The 24668-nt window shown below is 35.3% G+C and overlaps 1 protein-coding gene across 1 annotated transcript in view; it reads left to right on the top strand.

Moving 5' to 3' along the window:
- LOC126975686 (lachesin-like) overlaps positions 1–21142 on the top strand; it is a 45935-nt gene extending 24793 nt beyond the window's left edge. The window contains exons 3-10 of the mRNA XM_050823687.1: positions 7171–7375; positions 8371–8529; positions 14111–14239; positions 15461–15598; positions 16444–16593; positions 17072–17155; positions 18363–18464; positions 20356–21142. Of these exons, the coding sequence (XP_050679644.1) occupies positions 7171–7375; positions 8371–8529; positions 14111–14239; positions 15461–15598; positions 16444–16593; positions 17072–17155; positions 18363–18464; positions 20356–20375 (987 nt within the window). The 3' untranslated portion in view covers positions 20376–21142. The remainder of the gene's footprint in view (positions 1–7170; positions 7376–8370; positions 8530–14110; positions 14240–15460; positions 15599–16443; positions 16594–17071; positions 17156–18362; positions 18465–20355) is intronic.
- The last annotated feature ends 3526 nt before the right edge of the window (positions 21143–24668 follow it).

Here is a 24668-nt window from a genome sequence, read left to right as displayed (position 1 = left end):
CTATATTTTAACTCACTAGTAAGAAGATGAAGCTAATTTTCTCTTACACATTGACACAATGTACAACATTATAAACTCTAAAGCAAAGAATAGCTTAAGCATACTGATATTATAATTATATACTTTTCCGTATATACAAATTTATGATATTTGTTTTATTAGACACCTGAACTTCCAACCCTAACTACTAATTTAATAAATAACTTTCCGAAAATTCAGTTACCGAAAGTTATAACTGATGCAAAAATTAATAATATTTTTTTGAAGATAACCTTCACTTCTGGGATCAATTGCACAAAACGCAAAATAACAAATTAATAAGATTTGAAAGAGCGACATCTGAAATCAATTAACTGTAAAGTAGATCCTGTAGATGAAGCCACAACTTGAGAGTCGAATAAAGACATACATAAAGGCAAACATAACGGCTTCAGGATGGATTCCACAATTCTTTTAACCGTATAAAATTTTGATTATTTCGGCATTAACATCTTTAGAAAGGATGAGAGTTACTATGGCAACAAAATCCTCAAGCTAATGTCTATCTACATCCTCTGTCACATACGACTGGAACTTTTTGGGATCATTTTTTTCTTTTTTCTGGTGCAACTTTATAACATCTGAGGAGTCAGCCCCGTCTTTCAGTGCTTCAATAGGGAATATGGCTCTCTCTATAGACATTGCATTACATTTAATATTTTCAGAAAACAGATTTTCGCACACCTTATTTTCTGTTATAATTTCTCCATTTCTTTTTTCATAAGATTTTTCCGTACTTGTTTTAATATTTGACAGATTCTACATTACTAACAGGCTCACCGCTAGTTGCAGAAAGCATCCTTAAAGTTAATGTATTATGTAATAATACACATCACATGTAATCTTTGACTGTCAAAATGAAAAAGAAAGTGACGGAATTATATTTAATGAAACATTAACTTTAAGGGAGCTTTCTGCAACTAGCGGTTAATTCTTCTTTTTATATGACGCGTTAGTTTCTTTATCATATTTTTCATATCTTCACAAGAAACGTTGGAATCATTACCAGTTCGTAATTCATTTTTTTTTTGATTAAAATCTTACTATTCGTTATGATATAAAAAGTAAATATTAGAATTTTTGAAGAAGCACATCTGCGGTTTTTTTTTCAAACTCATCCTGATAATATTACGTAAAGGTATGAATTTATAAATGTTTATTTAAGGACAAGTTAATTCTTTAAGAATATATATGTTGGGGCCTAATAATATTACAGGGTCATTTACTAATCTCATATTTATTTGATTAATAATGATTAATATAAGTGCTTGCTCTTACGATACAAAACTATTTCCATATTAAATATTAGCCGAAAAACATTTATATCATGGTGTTATTTTAAATTAGTTGCTGTTAGGACATAATTTATTAAAATATCGGTTTTATTTTTACAAATAGGGTGTCGTATTTTGACGAATTGGAAGATTTTAAATACAGGGACTGTTACAAAATAAATTTGTCTTCCTGCGTTTTTTTATTACAATAAGGAACGAGACGAGCAGGACGTTCAGTTGGTGGTAATTGATACGCCCTGCCCATTAAATGCAGTGCCGCTCATGATTCTTGAAAACCCTGAGCGGCACTACAACTGCGCTCGTCAGCTTGGAGACATAAGATGTTAAGTCTCATTTGCCCAGTGATGAAGGGTGATGATCCAGTCTGAAGGGCAACGCAGCTAGTGAGCTACGGTGCCCTTCAGACTGAATCATTGTGTTAAATTGGTAGTACGTCCATTTAGCCCCAAGTTGTTGATTTCATTCTTGAGAATTATATAAAAAATCTTATATTACCATAAAGAAAATTATCCTTGCGTCTTGCTTTATTTGTCTTGTAATTTCAGTTGTATACCAAAACATACCAGTCAAATACTAGTCAGATACCAAGAACTCTATTACAGTTATAAAGTTTATTTAACATACTGTTCGATAGAAATACTGACAAGAGTTATGCGACTTGTGTTTAAAAAAAATATACGATACATCTTGAAAGATGAAGTACACTCAACGTTCTTGGTTATCGAGATCGATTCATGTTTTAAATAAAAATATCAACCCTATGTCTGAATCCACGCTTTATATTCTTGCACATAAAGTTATAACTGTAATGTTATAATTATAAACATCATAGTAGGGTTACATATTATATTTTATTAGTTTTCCTTTAGTATAGTAGTATTATGTAAGTATTTTAAGCTATAAATGTATTTGTATGTCGTGGTCGCTGTCCGAGCTGCGAAACACGGTGCCCACTGAAAATCAGTGTCTAGCCTCGGACCGCTCGACGTATACTGAGTTTTCATATTCCTTTTTAAATTCCACTAGGTCTGTTTTAATTATTGTTACACATTATGTTGAAATTACTTATTTTGTTAAAGGTTCCTTTTTTAATAATATAAATTTTGACCTACAATATCCTGCACTGTAATTATGTTATTAATAAAGTTTTTTATTATTAAGTTACATCATTGAAGCCATTTTTGCGTGTTTGATAAACATCCAAACATCCTCATATACGTTTACATTTATATTTTTAGTAGGATTCCAACAAAGCTAATATTTTGTTCATTATTAAAAAAAATGAAATATTGTCGGGTTACTGAGCGACCACTTATTGTTAATTTAATAACGTTTTGTAACAATATGATAATTTTAGTTACATTGTTTTATGAGAGCTGGAAGTTTTAATTCAAAGGGGCTGGGTTACACAATTTACATACATTAATGACATAATTATGAACATTGGTATAAGAGTGACTCTACGCTTTAAAATTATAATTTTATAAGGTAAAAAAGAAGTTTAAATTTTAAGTATTAATTTGTATTTTTGAGGGCCTGCCTTAAAAAAGCTGTTTGCTTTTCATCTTTATAATTGTTATGTCGTTTTTGAATAGGTTATGGGTACCACAACAACGCCTATTTCTGCCGTGAACCAGTTATGTGTAAGCATTACTGTGTTTCGGTCTGAAGGGCGCTGTAGCTAGTGAAATTACTGGGTGTATGAGACTTGACATCTTCTGTCTCAAGGTGACGAGCGCAGTTGTAATACCACTCAGAATTTTTGGGGTTTTCAATATTCTTGAGCGGCACTGCATTGTAATGGGCAGGGCATATCAATTACCATCAGCTGAACGTCCTGCTCGTCTCGTCCCTTATTTTCTTAGAAGAAAAGAATATTTTGTTGAAATATTAAATGAGAAAAAATAAATTAAATTTGTAACTAAAATTTACGAACGATGTGTGACTCGAACCCGCGACTGTCGGGTTTCGTTCGAGCGCTGTTACCAACTGAGCCAATCGATCGAGTGTAACATGGATCGTAAATCTTGTTATGTCTTGTTCAACTCTTAAGCAAGACATAGATAAGAGGCGCGGGTTTGAGTCCCGCGTCGTTCATAAATTTTGGTTACAAATTTAACTTTTGTAATTAATCCCAGAAGTGAGAGATGACATTTAAAAATATCAAATTGGTAACAGAAAAAAATGCTGAAGTACACCATACCGCGATGTTTTTCAATTTTTGTCATTGAGTTAAAATTAAGTCTGGTTGACTTTTTCTCAAAATTAAAATAACTTATCAAATTAAAATGGTCAAAAAGACGATGTGAGAGCGGGGCCGCGAAGGGGTCCTCCCTTATCGATCCCAAAAATAACAATAATTATAAATAACAATTACATATTTGCTGTTTGTGTACAAAAAAAAAATACGTGCTGTAACCAATTAAAAATGCATTTATTTTATATACGTATTGTGGTCTTAGTAAAACTTATATGTATGTATTTATTGATGTCCTAGCAAGAAACATTAATGGATTCTATTCGAAATGACTCTCTTTGAATTTTATATTGAGATTTTATTTGACTGACCACCTTTATATTGGGATTTTGTTTGGATTTATACACTGTTTCTATGTGAATTTAACTAATTGAATGTTTCATAAATTTCTTGAGCGACTAGTTGTCGGCGTGTCGTGTAAAGTAGGCCATGTCTTCTAAATCTGACTTTAATTAATGATCCAAGGGATCCAGATCTAGGCTAAACGATGTCTTCAAACTCTTATAAAGTATGTTACGCTGACTTCCAGCCAAGTTAGGGTAATGCGTGCCTAGTAACTAGGAAAAAATTATTGCCTGAAACAACTCAAGCTCTTTAACAACTCGTTCTTATGCCCGTGGTTTTTTTTTTATGAAAATAAGGGACAATACGAGCAGGACGATTAGCTGATGGTAATTGATACGCCCTCCTCATTATAATGCAGTGCCGCTCAGGATTCTTGAAAAACACTAGGCACTACAATTATTGCGCTCGTCACCTTGAGACACTTATGTCTCAAGGTGACGAGCAATTAACATCTTAATGTTAATTCTCATTTTCCCAGCAATTTCACTAGCTACGGCGCGCTTCAGACCGAAACACAGTATTGTTTACACATTACTGCTTTACGGCAGAAATAGGCGTCTTTGTGGTATCCATAATCTAGCCGGCATCCTGTGCAAAGGAGCCTCTCACTGCTACACTTCAGCTGAAATCTTATCTCGTTTTAATAAAAATTTAGCTTTGTAACTCATTTTGTCACGTTGCTACTTAAATGGTTGACAGAAATAATAACAACTTGGCAAATTTAAATATATGTACATTATATGCTTCGACCGCCGAAGACAGCAAGCGTCGCAAATAAGTTCGGTCTCAAAGAGTTATACATCTTTGTGCTTGGTGTCGAGAAACTTGGCCCGTGGGGCCCAGAGGTATGTACACAGTACTATCTTGGCTACTGGAAACCCAAGGGCTGGCAGCTATTTCTGTAAGCGGATCAGCCTAGCTATCCAACGTGAAAATGCTGCCAGTATTCTTGGTACGGTTTCCCGTAATGATAGTTTTACTTTTATGTATATATATATATATATATATTTTATAATATTTCAAATAATAATTTTATGAGGTCGAGTGTAAAGCTGAGGTCATAATTTGCCCGCAGTCACAGTCCCAGTGATACTGTAAACCCTTTCAGTTCCCAATCTCCTAACACGCGTGATGTATGTTCAATGTGTTGTCCGGACCCAGATTCAGAACTGTGGCGTACAACGTAGGATAGGTATCATACTAGGATAGGTAGTATATACGTCTCACGCCGAATGATGACCAGGTTGAACTTTTCCGACAACTTATAAAGCTTTCTTGAAGATTTGAGCTTACGCGTTTTCTTTTTTTGTTCTCCCATGATTGTGAGTGTCTCCTCAGTGAAAAAGATATTACTGTACTTATTACCCGCGTATCTTGACAGCAAGCATTTTAATTGAGTGTCTGCTTTAACTTCAGAGATTGCTTCAGGGAATATCCTCTATATCGACGATGGGCACCAAGCTCATGTCTTCTGAGATGATACGCGATACGGTTACCGTGAATATTCATTTATCGCGATAACATTTCTTGTTTCCTTTTAACATGATGGTGAATTATGGCTGTAATGGAGCTGGCTGGCTGGCTCATGCGTCATGCTCGTGAACGGGCGTTGCTTATGGTGGCAGGATGATCCTGTTGCCAGAAGATCGGCTTCAGATTCTTAAAAGTTATTATATATTTTATTATTAACAGCACGCGGCCACCCCGATCTATGATATATAAATATATGACTGATACGTAGCTTTGAGAGTATCTTCAAAATGACCGATTGCCAATACCAACTTTGTACAAGGCAATTAATAGAATTCTTTGTTTTCATATCCCATTCGATTATTGTAATTATAAGCCTCGAAATAAATAATTTGAATCGCTAGAAATCATTAATATTTCTAAACTAACAAAGGCGTTACAAATTTGTATTAAAAATACAGTAGAAGTTTTAAGACGTTGCCATATTGCTTTTGGATGGTCTTGCGCTTGAAATATACTCTATTATATTATATACTCTTTAAGCCCAGGATAAAAGGGATTACTACACTCTAAGACTCTCTAATGCTGTTTATAACCTATCTTGAATGTACATCCTTAAGAGAACCTTGTTAAATTTAACTACCAGAAGTCTCAAGTTTGCGCGTTAACCACAAAAAATATGATAATAACCTATACTTTTTTATGACGACCAGGACGTTCGTATGATGGTAGTTGATACGCCCTGCCCATGACAATGTAGTACCGCTCAGGATTATTGAAATTCCCAAAAATTCTGATCGGCACCACAATTGCGCTCGTCTTCTTGAGACATAATATGTTTAGTCTCGTTTGCCCAGTAACTTCACTAGCTACGGCGCCCTTCAGGACGAAACACAATAATGCTTAAACATTACTGCTTCACGGCAGAAGTTGGCATCGTTGTGATACCCATAATCTAGCCGCCATCCTGTGCAAAGGAGCATCCCACTGGAAAATTGTATTGTCCTACTCTTCCTTAAAAGAGGTAACGCCATATTGGGCGTGACTTTATACAACACATGGCATTAATTTAACTATCATTCTCAACACGTGGGGGATATGAACTGTGTATTGTTGCCGGAAAATGCAGTTTTCCTTTCTTTCACGTATAGCCAAAGAGTTGAATAAGCTTCTAAATACTGTCTGTCACACAAAATGCCGGCTAATCACAAAGCATCAAATGATTGTACACTTGTTTGATCTCATCTTCCAAACAATTTGTTATTTTTTTTAAAGTGATAACCTTCACTTCTGGGATAAATTACACCAATTAAATTTGAAAACGAAATGAATTATTATTTTTTTATGAACAATCCGGGACTCGACCCCGTGACCTCTCGCGTACGTTCGCGTGCGAGCGTTCTTTTCGCTGAGCCAACCGTCCGAGTGACATTTCGTTGATAAATATTTTATGTCTTGTTCAACTATCAGGTTGTTGTTGTTGATAACCTGTTAAACTCCAATATTTGCATATTAGGAAATTCACTTGAGATGTCCCTCTTTTTTAGCTCTTACTAATCTATAACAAATTGATGAGATTTGAAATAGTGACACCTCAAGTCAATTTTCATATACACAAATATTAGTTTTGAGCAGTTTATAAACTCTAATGGATCCTGTAGATGAAGCCACAACCTGCGAGTTGAACAATGCATACAAGACTGATCTTCCTTATAAAATAATTTACGACACATGTGATTGTTAATAATATTGGCTTGCACCTAGGTGGCGTGGCTCCGTGTCGACACGCAGACAGTGCTCACGATTGCAGCTCACGTAATAACCAAGAACCACCGCATCAGCGTGATCCACGGCGATGGCACTTGGACGTTGGTGCTGCGTGACGTCACGCCGGCGGACGGGGGCAGCTACATGTGTCAGGTGAACACCGAGCCCATGATGAGTCAGCTGCACGAGTTACACGTTGTGGGTGAGTCGACAATCACTATTGTCATACATTAGATGTGGTTGTGATTTCAAACTCGCAATCCATTATCAAATCTATTTTGGTCAACGGATCAGCCTAGTTTAGCTATAGCTCCAATCTAAAGTTATTATAAACAACTCAAAATTATTGATTACTTAAACAAAACAAATCAACTATATTTACAATACTATGACTACATAAAATTAAAACTATCATAAAGTGGAAGTGGAACCAAGAATACTGGTATTACCACGTTGGATAGCAAGGCTGATCCGTTGACTGAAATAGCTGCCAGCGCTTGGGTAGCCTTATTGAGGCGCGAAGATAGTATTTTGAACATTCTCCGCGCCTCTGGGCCCCACGGGCCAAGTGTCTCGACACCAAATGGCACAAATATGTATGACTCTCTAAGACCAACATATTTGCGATGCTTGCTGTCTTCGGCAGTCGAAGCAGTAGCACCAGCCCCATATTTTAAATGTCACTGCTTGTGGCGGCGACATGTAACGGGTCGTCCCCTACCCTAAAATATGTGTGAGGAAGGCGATGGCTTGCTCATGCGTCATGTTCGTGAACGGGCCCTGCTTGTGGTGGCAGGATGATCCGGTTGCCGGAGACTCGGTTTCAGATTCCTAAAAGTTATTGTATATATTTTTTATAATCGCTTATAAAATGCTCACAAAATACCTTTATTTATTTACGGTGTATGTGGATGATGCAGCTACTGTACTCAATAACTTATGTTTTGTATTAATTGACATTTACTTTTTTGACTTACTCGTGTAACGCATTGACTATTTGCCGTTTCAGTATGTTTATTCCACCAAATAAGTATATCTTTAAACTTTATATCTTTATATTAAAAATAATACGCAATCTATCTCGGCGTCACCTAACATAAAAATATTAGGTGACACTGAGATAGATTTATGTCCACACTGACCAACTTGCGGGTAATTTTTGTGATAAATGAAAATTATTGCTGCTAATGTTAACAGTACCACCGAACATTGATGACGAAGCCAGTAGCAGTGACATCAAACTGAAGGAGGGAGAGAGTGCTGCCCTCCGCTGTGTAGCCTCTGGAACTCCTACACCTACCGTAACGTGGAGGAGGGAAGACTCCAGGCATTTTAAGATTGATAATCAAACTTTAGGTGATGACACTTTACTAATTATTTTTATATATTAGTATAATAATTTATTATTACTACTAGCTGACCCGACTGACGCTGTTCTGCAAATAGAAAATGATAAGGATTAATATCGTATTTGTGCAAACGGCTTTTCACATTATCGCCTTATAATTGCCAATTATGAAAATATTAAAATGGATATAGTATGTTATCTTTAAGAGATAGACATAAGCCATCCCGGAATTTATAGACGTATATAAGATACACAATTCCACTATATATTACTTTGTTATATATCAAAGGTTTTAGGCAGCGTTTTCATTTAAAGCTCCCAGACGGCTTATTTTTTCAGACATCTCCAACAAATTTCGTTATTATTTAAAAAAAAATATAGAAAAACTTAACACTTAAAAAACTTTACTTATTGGTAAAAACAGCGTGAAGATAGATGCAGTAGTTTTAGAGTTTATAGCGAACAGACAGACAGATAGACGTTATGAAGGACTTTCTTATATATTATGTAGTGGTCACAGATAATGAGTATGAATAGGCTTGCATCTTTTATGAGCACGTGTGCCTTTATAATTGGTTTCGTCTGTTCCTGAAATAAGCTCTTTTCTGTTCCTTTGTATTGGGGTTGTAGCAATAAATCCATGTTAAGTCGCCTATTATAACTTTCACTGTTACTGTCTCTCAGCAAATTAGATGCCCTTTCATTGAATCTGGTATTATGACATTGCACTAAGGTAATCTGGATCATTTTTGAGGGTTGTTTTTGTAAAACCAAGTTAAGATTTAGTAAAATTAAGATATGGCCAAATTTCATGGTGGGATATACAACATGCATACGTACAAAACACTGCTAACTAGCTGCAAAATACCGATTTTCAGTGTAGGGAAGCTCTGCTGAGCTGCGAAATTATATTCAAGGTAAAGAATAAAATTAGAAATTTTGCATTATGCACACTTTTCTGGCGCCTATTTCTACCGTGAAGCAGTAATGTGTAAGTAATTGTTTACCGAAGCACAGAAGGGCGCCATAGCTAGTGAAATTACTGTGCACACGAGGCTTAAAATCTTATCTCTCGAAGACGTGGACGAGCGCAATTGTAGTGCCGCTCAGAATTTTTGGGATGTTCAAGAATCCTGAGCGGAACCACAATATAATGGGCAGGATGTATCAATTACCATCAGCTAAACGTCCTGCTCGTCTCGTCCCTTATTGTCATAAAAGTGTAAAAAAACATGTAAAATCCATAATAACGCTGCAGTGTCAAAACAAGTGAGGGTAACATAAATTGATTGTACTCTACAACCAAAGAGTTCCAATGTCAGATATTGTAATATCTTTTGAAATATTGTTTATATAAATATACAGTACCAAAACAAAACGTATTATAAAGTCAAAGTCAAATAATTTTATTCAATTAGGCTTAAGCGCTTATGAATCGTCAATACAAATATTTCTTACAATTACTGAATTTACCAATAAAATGATCGTAAAAAGTTGAGCTCGCGAGAAGAACATACAAGAATCTCAACGACTACTCGTTTCAATCAATAAAGTATTTTACAATGGCTGTAATATACAAAACAAATTAGTTTGTAGGGCGCTACATCCAATATATAAATTGTATAATTCAAAATAGTCTGTATATTATGTATTCAAAAACAATTTATAGACTGCTTTGTATTATGATATTACAATACTATTTTGTGCGAAACTATATGGACTAAAGCGGGATGTAAGCTTGCTTGATTTAGCAAAAAGCTTTCGCGATAACAGAGACATTTGTATGCAGTGTTTTAGCCATTGCCACAGCTCTACCAACGAAAATTTAATCTATTTTATAGCAACTAAGTTGAGGACTGGATTTGAAACAGCTTTCGGGCATTATTATTTAGTTTTAATTAAGTTGTAAACTATATTTTATTGTAAGCTTTCATTAATCTTAATGTAAAATTAATCTAGTGTCCCGATGTTTAATTCCAGTTTACTCCTAAACTTCATGGAGTGCAGTTTAGTCCAACTTGGGATTTAGGATAGTTTTCATTTCGATTCTGGACCCATTATTATTTTTATTTCCAATAATTGTTTTTTATGAGCATATTTTCTATGAGATAATGCGAAACTGTGTATTTTCTGTAAAACAATTTCACTATAACAACAGGGAGCATGTTTTACGAAATAATTCTTAATGTTACGAAATATTATTGATAAATACAAAAAAAAAACATTATTTTATATTATTTACGGAACAACGTTTGTCGGGTCAGTCAGGTTAGCCACGCTTTGTATTATTTAATTGCATTTTGTTATGTTTTTAAAGTGATAACCTCAAGGATTAATACACAAATAAAATTTGAAAAACAAAATTTTATGAACGATGCGGGACTCGCACCCACGACCTTTGTCGTTCCGAGCCAGTGCTCTAACAAACAGATCTAAGCGTTCCAGTGACGTATCGTCATAAAATCTTGTATTGCTCAACTCTTAGGTTGTGGCTTCATCTACAGGATCTACTTTACAGTTGATAACCTGCTCAACCCATATATATATGCAGATACATATTAGGAAATTGACTTGAGATGTCGCCCTTGTAAATCTAAACAATTTGTTATGTTTTTAAAGTGATAACCCTCACTTCTAGGATTAATACACAAATAAAATTTGAAAAAAAAAAGAACGATGCGGGACTCGAACCCACAATATCTGGCCACTGGAAGCCATAACACTAGCTAACACAGGTGCACCCATTTGACCGCGTGTAACGCAGAGCAGCTCGAATTGTCTGGGAGCCAGTGCTCTCTGGACGGCTGGATCACCTGACGTTGCTTAGAGAGGTCACTTTATTGTGTGTCTTCTACCGCATTTATCATGGGGACTGTTCCGAACAGCTGTTTCACCTGATTCCTGCCGCCGAATTCCACCTTTGCATGACACGTCAAAAGTTGGGATATCATCCCCAACATCTGGATGTGTGTCGGCCTTCCACAGTGCGGTTTTCAAGGAACTTTCTTCCACGTGCGGTGTTTTCGGGACTATACGCAATGGGTAGCTTCAAATAAGCGCGTACGGTTCCTCTGGTGTTACAAGACAAAGTGGGTGACGGTAACTACTTAACACCAGGTGACCCTGGTACTTGATGTACGCTCATTTGTCCTCTTTTTCCATAATAAAACAAAATACAGTTAATGACAAATATGTTATTCACGCTAAGTTCTTAATGTTGCGTGTGTAGTTACGATATTGTTTTTTGATTATATTATTCAATAAAGTCTTATTTCTATTCATTTTTAGATAACAAAAATAGTAATTACATTTAAAACTATCACTTTATACTTCAGTTTTACGCTATACATATAGACATACAATTTTACATAGACGTTTGTCTATATTGTACAAGACGAATTAATTCAGCAATTAAATTGTAAGAAAATGGTTTAATTCCACAGGCTGGTTTAAGCGCGAAATACAGAATATCAATTCTCTTTGCAAAACAGAAACGATGAGAAACATCGAATTGCAAACGCTTTTAACTCGCTTAATGTTTTGTTCCAACAATCTTTTTCGTAAATTAAAATATTGGAGAAACTTTAGTGAGGTTACGTAGTTCCGTTACGGTATAATATTGTGTAATAAAATGTCGCTTATGATTTCTACAAAATATAATAGCCTTAGAATATACTAGCCCTGACAGCCGTGTGTGTGTCAGCTAGTGGTTTGCAAGTTTCATATTCAAAAGACGATTTTTGACGACGCAGGACCGACAAGCCGATAGTAATTGATACGCCCTGCCCATTACAATGTAGTGCCAATCAGGATTATTAAAAAACCCAAAAATTCTGAGCGGCTCAACTACTGCGCTCGTTACCTTGAGACAAAAGATGTCAATTCTCATTTGCCCAGTAATTTCACTAGCTATACGGCACCCTTCAGACCGTAACACAGTAATGTTTAGACATTACTGCTTCACGGCAGAAGTAGGCGCCATTGCGGTACCCATAATCTAGCCGGCATCCTGTGTAAAGGTGTCTTCCACTGGTAAGCTAATTCCAAACGTGGCTGACTATTTACAACTTGTTAATCAAAATCAGTTATAGTCACAATCAATTCGCTTTCTTTTTCTATCTTGCTCTACGTTCGTTAGAGACAAATATCTCGTGCACACATTTTGACAATGACTTATAGATGTAAGTTGCATTTGATATTGAAAACGAGTAAATAACGAGATGTTGTGAGATAAATCATTTTCACTGCTGGCGTGAGGCCAGACGACAAAAGTCATAAGGCGACACGTGCTGAAAATGAAGGAGACTGTTTTATTACTTTTTGATGCAATTATAATTGTGACAATTTTTATTTTATAATATTTACAGAAATAAACAAAACGATATTGTACTTCTGCTCTGACTGATGATCTAATCTGATAAAAGTAGTTTTTCTGAATCTGGGACGCGCCTACTTCTGCCGTGAAGCAGTAATGTGTAAGCATTACTGTGTTTCGGTCCGAAGGGCACCGTAGCTTGTGAAATTACTGGGCAAATGAGACCTAACATCTTATGTCTCAAGGTGACGAGCGCAATTGTAGTGCCACTCAGGATTTCTAGGGTTTTTTTAAGAAGCCTGAGCGGTACTGCATTGTAACGGGCAGGGCGTATCAATACTCATCAGCTGAACGTCCTGCATGTCTCGTCCCTTATTTTCATAAAAAAACAGAATAATTGTATTGCATAATGCACATTATTAGTCTATGTACAAAAACATCTTTAACCATTTTTGTATGTTTAAAGAATGAGATCGTACGTCATTCATATTTTTATGGAAACAAGTGAGAGAAGAACTGAATGCCTTCTAAATATTTAACGTCTCAAACCTGCTAATTTAAAGTACAGTAACGTTTGAATCAAACTGTAAACTTAAAAAAATAACGGGTTGCACGCCAGGAGTACCGGCAGATGTGAAAACTTGAACATTAACATTGTGCGTTTTTGAATACGATTTTGGAATGGTAAGGGAATAATTTCGCACAAATTGCTTTATTTATCAGAATAAAAGTACAAGCATTTAAATGGTTAAATGCATATTCATTTTTTCCGCAATATGTACAAATAATATATCTTATATGTTCAAAATATATATTTTATATTTATGTATTGTGATATATTTTATATTGTGGTTAATAATGTTAAATATATACTTACTTTTATATTATTTTGGTGGTTGTGTAAGAGGTGGCCACAGTTTTGCCTATTTTCGATCAGGTCACGTGTCCTGACGAGAGATTAACATATAATACCCATCCCAAGAGAAGTGCGCAACGCCGAAAAATAAGTTTTTTCTTTAAAAACTTATTTGCGGCTTGATTGCTGACATACGCTTCTATTCCACATGAGATACATAATAGCTTTCAGAGTAAATGTATGCACTTTCATAATAAAGTCCCAACCAATGTTTAGGCAATATATATAAATAAATTTTAATGTTTTTTAAGAAATGGCTCTGTCGTAAATCCTACTACTCCACAACTGAATATCTAAGTGATCTGACAGCCCGGGACTAGATTATGATTACTTTAAAAACTATAATTGTTTATTTTAGTATCGAAATGGAGCGGGAAATGGCTGAACATATCAAATGTGGAGCGAGCTACGTCAGGAGCATATCTATGTATAGCCACTAATGGGGTGCCGCCGTCTGTTAGCAAAAGAATATTGCTTCGTGTTGTCTGTGAGTCTATCACATTTTTGCTATTAAGTTGTTAATCTATACCTACATCAATATAAAACTGTAGGATTTATTTATTATATGTCAAACTCTACTATTTTGAAGATCTGTCAGTCTCAATATTCTTCTAACACAAAAATGACCTAACAGCTGAACTTAGGGAAAATTTGTTTAATTTACTAAATAATTTAATAGCGCAAATAATATTGTGTATTTAATAAAGTATTGGTGAATATTATGGTTTTTATGTACTAATGTATGTAGAGCCCAAGTCAATTATATGTTGGAAAATATGCTATAGGGCTTAGATCTGACCCATACCGATCGAGCCACAAGTATCGAAAATTCAATACGCAACATGGTAACGGCTACAAGCGGTAAACAAGTAACCTTTATGATAATTTCAAGTCTAAACATAATTCGGTTGGTACTTTTTATTAAATTTACAAAGAGGATGTAAATACTATAAAATAAGACTACCTGAGCAAAAATTGAAATTTAGTTTAGTATAAAACGTGCAGTGGTTTGACATAAGTTTGAAGTATTAGTAATTACAGTATGGCAATTGGCGACCAAGTAAAATCCGTCCAAGTTTGAAAGCGAACAGTTTCTTAAAGCGTAGTGGATTTCGGCGATCTCCGTTTATTACAAGATTATAGCCGTCATCTGTCAATCTATCAATGACTGCACGTTTCATACAATCGCTTTCAATACAAAGGCTTTTTTCTTGAGAGAGATTCGCTAGGCTCTAAATTTAGATAAAATAATTTTTATAGCTACTATGTCAAACCACAGAGTAGGGATGGACACTTACGTATTTATTCAAACTAAGGTGTCACTAAATATTTAAAACTTTTTTTTGTTATTAAATCTTGTTCCATATGAATAAAAAGAACTACTTGGATTTTAGTTTTATACTTAATTCCAGACATACGCTTCTATACCATATGAGATACTTAATAGCTTTAAGGGTAAATGTATAACACTTTTATAATTAAGTCCCAACCACTGTTCAGGCATTATCTATAAATAAATTTAAATGTTTTATTAAAAATTAGCTCTATGATAAAATATCTAAGTGATCGGACAGCCTGGTACTAGATTATCTGTATGCAGTATCTATATATATACTATATTAGAAATGACATCAAAAATAATTCTAGAGGAATCAATTTTGAGAAAATAAATGCCTTTTATGCCTTTTAATGTTATTTTTAATTACAGTCGCCCCCTCAATAAGGCCTGGTCGTGCTGCCATCCGTGCGTTGTCCGGTACTAAAATTAGTCTTCAGTGCTCGTCGGAAGCGTATCCCATACGTAGCATGTATTGGGTACTCAATGGTGAACAGAGATTAGCTAATAGTAAGTAAATTATTCTGAATTATTAGGAATGGGCAGAAAACATCTTTCAAATGTAGAGGATTGTAATGTAAGGTTAACTTTATAGAGTTGTACTAAACTCGGCGAGAGTATTATGCATCACTCAGATTAATTAAATAGCTGATAATAGGGAGTTTACACTGGGTCGATTTTAGCCGTGCGGCAAGTCACCTGCCGCATCTGTTACAAAAATCGAATTGCATCCCCATTCACACTGGTCGATAAAAACAGTTTATTTTCAAACAAAATGCTGAACAGAGTGGGTGTTTTACGTGTCGGCATTGAGATGGTTCAGTGGAACAACACAGCGCAAAACACACCTCATACGGCGAGCCTCGCCTGCATTCTACTATTTACACGTTTGATTTTAATCATCTGCCGCATGCAGCTCGACGCCACACGGCAAAGGTCGGATGGCTTTGGGGCTTACGACTATGGTCATTTGCATCGTTGGTGCATTGTCAATAAGACGATCAATTTTCGACGTGTGGTCTAGTCGTGCGGCAAAAATCAACCTTTGTAAGCCAACTATTAGAATGGATTATATTTTTATATAAGATGGGACAACAGACTTACTTGAAGGGAAGTGGTGAGACAACCACTATGGTCATCCGCAACACTAGGGATCTTGACAACGATTCTAAAGAAGTTTCACTTCAAAAACTTAATTTTACGTTTTCGCTATGTCCTAGTAAAGACAATAATTATATAGCAGAACCCGTACTAAATCCAAATTTATAAAAATTCTTGAAACCTCAAACATAACAAGTGGTAATTAAACATATTCAATTCTTTTTTGTGTACTCCAAGTATATTTTTACACACAGGTAGCAAATACAGGGTGAGCGTTATAACGCGAGAGTACCGGCACACCATGACGCTGGAAGTAAACGACATGTCACGAGAGGACGCGGGCTCGTATCGCTGTCACGTGGACAACTACCTTGGAAACGCTCAAGCGGAAATATCCTTACACAGTACGTTAGAATATTTTATACATAGCTAATAAGCATCAAAGTCAGCCTAATTGATTGCGAAACTGAAATGGCTGTGGGCAGGGCAGATAGTTCGACGGACAGATGGCCAGTGAGGCAGAAACGCACGTTTCGGAAGACGCACTGTTGATAGGCCCCCCACAAGATTGGTCAAGATCGCTTTATTACGTAGAATGAGGGAAGCGCCGATCGTCATAGAGATCTTTGGGGGAGGCCTTTGTCTGTCAGTGGACGTCTTCCGGCTGATGATGATGATGATGAAGCACTGGGAGAGTGTTCTATCGCAAGAGTACCAGCACGCTATGAAGGTGCTAGTCGACACGTAACCAGTCGTGGCAGGATCGTTGGAAACTCATAAGTGAATAAATAGCCTTAGAAATGGTCCCGTACCAAATACGGTAAAAAGGCAACAGCACTAATGATTTGTTAAAAATCAATCTCAAATGTAAAATTTTTACAGTTTTAACAACAACGACGTCAACAACAACGACCACAACAACAACGACAACGACAACAGTTCAACCAACAACAAATGTAGTGTCATGTAAGTAAACTTACTACTTATTTTCTTGAGTCTTATTAGATCTATCAAAATCTATAATCCTCAAAATACGAAATAAAATCTCTATAACTACATATTTACAAACACTTCAATGAATATCGTACTTTTGTATTCGCAGGTCAATAAACATAAAAATGAAATAAACACAGGGAAAGTGTCGATAAACATCAGCTCCAAAAGCAAATTTGGAACGTATAAATAGGTTAAAGAGGTTGAAAGGCGCGTAAATTGTAAACCTTTTTGCGTCAAAACACGTACTCTGTATGCAGATAGTATAAAACAGCGATTCGTTGTAGGGTTGGTTCCATTATGATAATGCTTTTTGTTTCCCTAAATAGCTATTTATGTGAAATTTATTATTCAGTGCCAGTTAATACAATTATACTATTATTTTGTCGAGCCTTTTCACCAACTGAGAGTGGGACATGTGAGGTGTCCTTTTTATTTTCTACTTAATTTGATATTTTATGATGCAAATAATTCGCCATTTAATAATAGATCGCCAATAAGATCTGACGTTGTTTTTGTTTCTTTTTTGTTGATTTAGACTGGTGCATCAAGACAGCATGTATTGAGCCACTCTCTTTAACTGTAGGGAATTGGGGGTATGTCCTGTATATCAATCGACGATCGACGAGTAACAAGTCTTCTATCAAGATACTTGGAAGAATCCTAGAGGGAATCTGCTTTTTTGCCATAAAAATTTAAATAATTTTTTGTTTCCTTCTACGATTTTGTTGAACCATGACTTTCACAGCTTTTTTAGTTCTAACAGTATGCGGCAGCCCCGATTTTTTATGGTCTTCGAAAAAGCATGTGTATATATTATACTGAAGAATAAGTGTCTTAAAAATGACTGACGGTTCCAGACCCACTTTGAGCAAGGCAATCACTGTAATTGTGTTTTCTTTAATGCCTTATTTCATTTTTGTAATTTATTTACCTGAAAATAAAATGTGTTATGGTGAGAATTTATCGAAATTTATAAAACAATAAACGCATTCCAAATTTTCAATAAAATAAAAGTAGAAGTATTCAATTTGTAACAATATGTATGTCTAGAATAAAGTTCTAATGTTCTTGGCGAAAAAGCTTAGTTTATACGTTCAACTATCATGTTTCGATATTATAATAAATTAACAGTGAATTATTAATAGAGTTTTATTAATATGCTACGTTTTATATGCAGATGAAGACCAGCATATGGATCAACAAGATCGAGATGTGGCAGAGGATCTAGCTCAAGAAGATACTTATGTAGTTCTCAGCCAACATCAAATGCAAAATCTAGGTAGGCATTCATACAGTTTTAACAAGTTCGTGCAATTGACTCAATGTTAACGTAAGTTGGAAAATTACTGTGTGACCTAGTTCGTGTTACTTTTTCAGAATCGAGCGTTCAATTACTCAGCAGTATCGTTTGGAAAGATGTAACATTGAGCTTGCGAAAATTAACTCACAATTGAGAACTCATTTTCGCAATTTTCGTTCAATTGAATGCCATACAAAGAATCTTGGAGAATCATTGTGAAATTGTAAAATTTTTATATTGGAGAATTGTTCTTTAGAAATTTAATTTTGCTTATTACTTACGAATACTTCAACAGATTAATATGTCTTTTCTTATTGGGTTATTTCTTATTAATCAGAGTATTCGAGGAAAAAAGAGAGTACTGTGAGTAAGAGAGTATTGCAAATATTTTTTACAAATTGATTGATTTCAATGTAGCTAATTGCTACGTTTGCATTAATTTTTTTATGGAAAATGAGGACAAATTAACGTACATGTTCTTAGATGTATAAAACCAGAGGAATCTCAGGAGCGATGCCGGCATTCAAGAAAGGTGTACGCGCCTTTTTTGAAGGTACCCTCGTCGTATCGTCCCGGAAACACCGCACAAGGAAGCTCATTCCACAGCTTTGTAGTACGTGGAAGAAAATTCCTTGAAATCCGCACTGTGAAGGACCACATCCAGATGGTGGGACTAATATCCTAATTAAATTAATGTTAAAAGTGGGTTAATATTTGAATGCTAAGAGCACAAGAGATCATGGATTGGTAGTTATTACGTAATAATATTTCAAAATGGGTACACATGTTTTGATACAAACAACATTTTTTTATCTATATTATGTCAATATTGTAGGTACAATGCACATGTAAATGTTTATAATATAAACTATTGTACATTTTATGATTGCCAATACTGGTTCATAATTTTGAATTTTAATTCTTTCATGGCTTCTTGTTGTAATACTGATAAAAAAATTGGTACAGTTTTAAGAAAACATTACAATTCTACTTACTATCCATTTGAACGCTTGCAACGCAGAGCAGCTCGAACTGTCGGGGACCCAGTGCTCTGTGAACGGCTGGATCACTTGGTGTTGCGTAGAGACGTTGATTCATTGTGTGTCTTCAATCGCATTTATCACGGGGAGTGTGAAGAGCTGTTTCACCTTTTTCCTGCCGCCGAATTCCACCTTCGCACGACATGGACGCACAAATTAGGATATCATCACCACCATCTGGATGTGTCCTCCACAGTGCGGTTTACAAGGAGCTTTCTTACACGTACTTCAAAGCTGTGGAACGAGCTTCCTTGTCCATACAAGTGTTTTCGGGATGATACGACATGGGTACCTTAAAAAAGCGCGTACACCGCCCGTTAAACGCCGGCAAGGCTCCTGTGATTTCTCTGGTGATCACTTATGACCAGATGACCAGTAAGGTCGTTTGTCCTTCTTGTTCAAAAAAAATACTACTGGTTTTTTGCACTTATTTAATATTAGTTTTCTATTGCTGTAATGATTTAGCGCTCAAAAGGTAAATTAGGTACTGAGTAATTTATTTTATGAAGGTAGGAAGTCATACAGTAAATAATCGTCGATAATATTTTACACAAATTAAATTTGAAAACAAAATTTATGACCTTATGCGGGTTGTGACCTCCGTGCGAGCGCTCTTCCACTGAGCCAACTGTTCGAATGACGTAACGTTCATAAATTGTCTTGTTCTGAATATGTCTTGTTTATCTCTCAGGTTTTGGCTTCACGCAACGGAACGCGTTCATAAATTCTGTTTTCAAATTTAATTTGTATAATTAATCCCAGAACTGAGGGTCACTTTAAGAAATAACAAATTGTTTAGATAATATTTTAACATACTTTTTGTTACACAGAGATGATAACAACATTATGACCAGGAAGCAAGGAGCAGGCACAGTCTCCTTGGTCCGACGTCTGGTCACCAGCTCATGATGCGGCCACAATGACCGTTCCATCATTCTCCACAACAGTGGTGGTGCTGATCAGCGCAGTGTTAAGATAAACTCAAATTTCAGTGAAGTGTTGCCGTTAATGTAAGCTGTTACAGTCGCCATGTAGGTGAACTTTAACAAACTTTACATCAAAAATGTTGTGTGAAAATACAATTGTTTTTGTGTATTTTATAAGCAGGAAAATAATAATTATTGACCTTAGATTAAAGGATTAGTCTCCGCTGCACTCCAACTAAATACCGCACTACCTAAGAACAATAGCTTTTTTTATTACGGCAACTATTAGATGCTTGTGTGCGTGGCATCTTGACACTCAATGGCATTTTTCAAAATTTGTGTTATTTTACATTCAAATAAATAAAATATAATTACTGATGATATGTGATCCCAGTGTCTATCTTATTTCTTGTAGTATTATTTTTACAGTCCTACTACGCAACCTGGAATTTTAGTTGCAAAGTTCAACAGAACATGTGGCACGTCATCGTCACACATACACATGCCGCAATTTTCTGCTACGCCTGCGGTATCTAGTTGGAGCGCAGCGGTGACCAATCCTTAATCTAAGTTATGAACCTATGTATATTTGTCAGTTCAATTAACCTAATAATAACAGTAAGTATCTGCTAGTGCTCTGTAATTATTTTATGGGAGAAAAATAAATAAAGCTTATTTATTTTGACCTTAATGTTACGCCCTTTTTATTACCCTCTTTTTTTACAATATTTTCTTTTATTACAATTTATATATTTTACACTAGTACTTCAATGAAGTCTCTTTTTGTATAAATATATTTTTGTTTTATTAAAAACTGGTACCAGACGAGCATGACGCTGATGATAATTGATACACCCTGCTCATTACAATGCAGAAACCACTCGGGATTCTTGAAAAACCTAAAAATTCTAAGCGGAACTACAACTGCGCTTATCACCCTGAGACATAAGTCTCATTTGCCCAGTAATTTCACTAGCTACGGCGCCCTTCAGACCGAATCACAGTATTGCTTACACATTAATGCTTCACGGCAGAAATAGGTGCCATTGTGGTACCCTTAATCAAGCTGGCATCCGGTGCAAAGGAGCCTCCCACTGGTAAAGCATACGGTGCTTGTATTTTTCTATAACTAACATAAAATGGGTAGGTACCATCAGAAGAGACATACAGAATATCTAGAATTTCAATGAAATCTTAAATATTTGTGGAATGCATCCCAGTGCCCTAGATTAGTCACTGCGCAGAGGCTTTGGAAACCCCCGCATAAAAGCTTACAAATTTGGAGATTCCTTTTCGACATAAGACCCGTCAGACCTGAATATTTGGCATATCCGAGAGATAGTTAATTTTATTTATTTTTCGCATCATTTATCTTAAGAGAGAACTAAAGATATCTACAAATTTAAAAACGGCAGTGACAGCCTACCACGCCTACGCACAAGCGAGGCTAAACTACGGCGTCATTCTGTGGGGCAACATTGTAGATGCACACGAACTCTTTTTTTTTTTTCAGAAAAAATGTATTCGTGTGCTTGCAAATATTAAACAAAGAGAAAGCTGCAAACCTCATTTTCAAAAACTAAATATTCTTACATTACCGTGGACATATATATTCGAAATATGTAAGTTTGTAAGAAAACACCCAAATCTGTACACTAAAATCATAGACGTGCTCAACACACCTCGCTATAAAAATAATCTTATGCAAACTAAATCTAAATTAACATTACACAGTTCCGGTCCCTTTCCAGTCAGTGAAAATTTATAATAAGTTACCAGAACACTTAAAAGCCGAAACCAATATTAAAAAATACTTTAGCTCTTTGAAAAAGTTACTTTTGGAAAAATGTTACTATTCTATTAATGAATACCTAGAGGAAAAATATATTTGAATGTCTGCCCCTCTGTCGTTCATTGTTATGCCTTATTACGAGGTGCATGTGATAATAATTTAGTACTACAATTTTGTTTAGTAACTAAGACGCATGTAACGCAATTTAATTAAATAAATAAATAAACTTTCTACTGTCATATGAAAAATTCCAATATAATTATTATAATTTAACTAAAATCGGTTCAACATAAAATGAAGTTTAAAATAAAGCGTGTAGCACTTGAGAGACCTAATGAAATCATGTTAGAATCTCTTGAGATAAGGTTAAATACTAATAAACTGGAAGTTCCTCCCACCGGCACAGCAGCTGAAATGAATAATGAATATTCACGAAGTTTCATATTAATTCTTGAGTGTAAGTTCAGGCCAGCTTGTGGAAGTGTAAGGGTACTTCAAGTTTCTGAAACTGCTGCAACTGCTGCTTCTAATATCAATATTTATTTCTAGTCGTTTGTGAATTTCTGTGAAATGTTAATTAATTTAAATATATCATATCACTTCATAGTATTTGCCTAAATTGAAACTTCAAGAAAATTATATTACAGATAAATTATATTAGTAGTTTTACTCCCCGTGTAGGTATCAATATCGTAAGTATGCGTTGCGGCCTCTACAGAGTGGCTATCCAGTAAGGACTCACGTGTAGTGACGCACGCACGAGCTTTGTTCACCTACTTCACCGGTCCAGCCGATCTTTTAAAAATGGAGAAACAACTATTAAAGCTTATTTATATCTATATATTTCCTATACTAAAGGATTAACTATGTCGTGGTCTTCCAACGCATACATTACTATCTGCAACTAGTGTAGGTTTGACAGCGAAAGAATATTGGTTTAAAATTACGATTACATACTTATTTATATTATACAAAATACTAATCTATTTTTATAAGTTCACCTTAAACTAGGTAGGTAGATACAGTTTTAGGTAAAGAAGTCAACCCTAATGTCGCCAAAAGAGGAAAAAGTCACGCGATAGAAAGTGAGGCAACTTCTAGGTGAATAAAAATGTAGGTTATTAGCGCCGTGTGATCTGAATTATACCTTATTGTATGTGCTCAAGAGTCCCTATTAGTTATAATTGGTTTTGCGGAGTGAGACTTCTGTACTTGTTCTTTTACATATTTTTTGGTAAAAGTAAAACAGTAAACTTCTAAAATATTCTTATGATGAAATAATGCGAATATTTAAAAAAATCAAAATTGGACTATATTAAGATAATATCTGTTTATTTCTCCCCACAAAAGATCTTAAACTAATACAGTGGAACTTAAATGTAACATTTTTAAACCGCTATTTGTGAGCAGCTGGTGTCTGAGTAGGTTGACCCTGTTTTATTGATCACCAGAACCTCAGATTTCACGATCAGAGTTATTAAAACATTTCACAAGTGTACTACAGCCAGAAAAAAAAACATTAAACTAACAATGTGGCTGAAAACGAAAAAACGATCTAACGACGCGACGACCGTATAGCCTACTTAGTTAGAGGTCCAGAGTTCGAATCCCGGTGCAATCATTTATAATTATGATGAATATGAATGTTTGTTTGAATTTGAATGAGTCGTAGATGTATATAAGTATTTATGCATGTGTCGCATGGATATCGTATTAAACATATCGTTACACGTCGCACGCATAGTACAGGCTATGTTAGTCTAGTTTCATGCAAGATAATTTGTGTAATAGTGTGTATACATATAATATGTATATACATCAATTAGGCCAAATTGGAGTCACTTGCTACACCGCCCGGAGGAATCACAAAGGTGTGCGCGGTAAATTATGTATGTGTGTGTGTCTCAGTAACTATTAGTGTGGGTAGTTGAAGTAAAGTCCAATTTCTAAACCATTATTTCAAGACAACTATGCATTTAGATATATTGAGATGGTAATTTGACATAATTCTGTTTACTTTTTTTTAATGGTTTATGATGACCTTAAACACTGAAGAAGCGGTGTGAGAATAATAAAGAATATTTGATATTATGTTGATTGAAAGCCAGATACAATACACTTAGTATCTCATGTCTAACGGCCGTTCACAATATACTGTGTAGAGATTTTTTATTTTATAAATAGATATAGATAAATTACTACCTTCTACTATAATAATGCTGTCAATAATCTGAAGCTGTCCCAATATCGGGTATATTAGAAGTCATTCTTATCGCCTTATATTGGGACGCGTGAATTGCAATTTTTATACAAACTTCTATCGCTGGTAAGCTATACGTCGTCCCATTGACAGACAGCGTGTACGGATAAGGTGAGTTACCGTCGATAAGTTTACTGGGACAAAAATTTCAACGATAGTTACGAT

This window comes from Leptidea sinapis, chromosome 37 (assembly GCF_905404315.1).
Source record: "Leptidea sinapis chromosome 37, ilLepSina1.1, whole genome shotgun sequence".
Taxonomy (NCBI): Eukaryota; Metazoa; Arthropoda; class Insecta; order Lepidoptera; family Pieridae; genus Leptidea; species Leptidea sinapis.
Note: the sequence above shows the minus strand (reverse complement) of the source record. Positions and strands in the feature narration are given on the sequence as shown.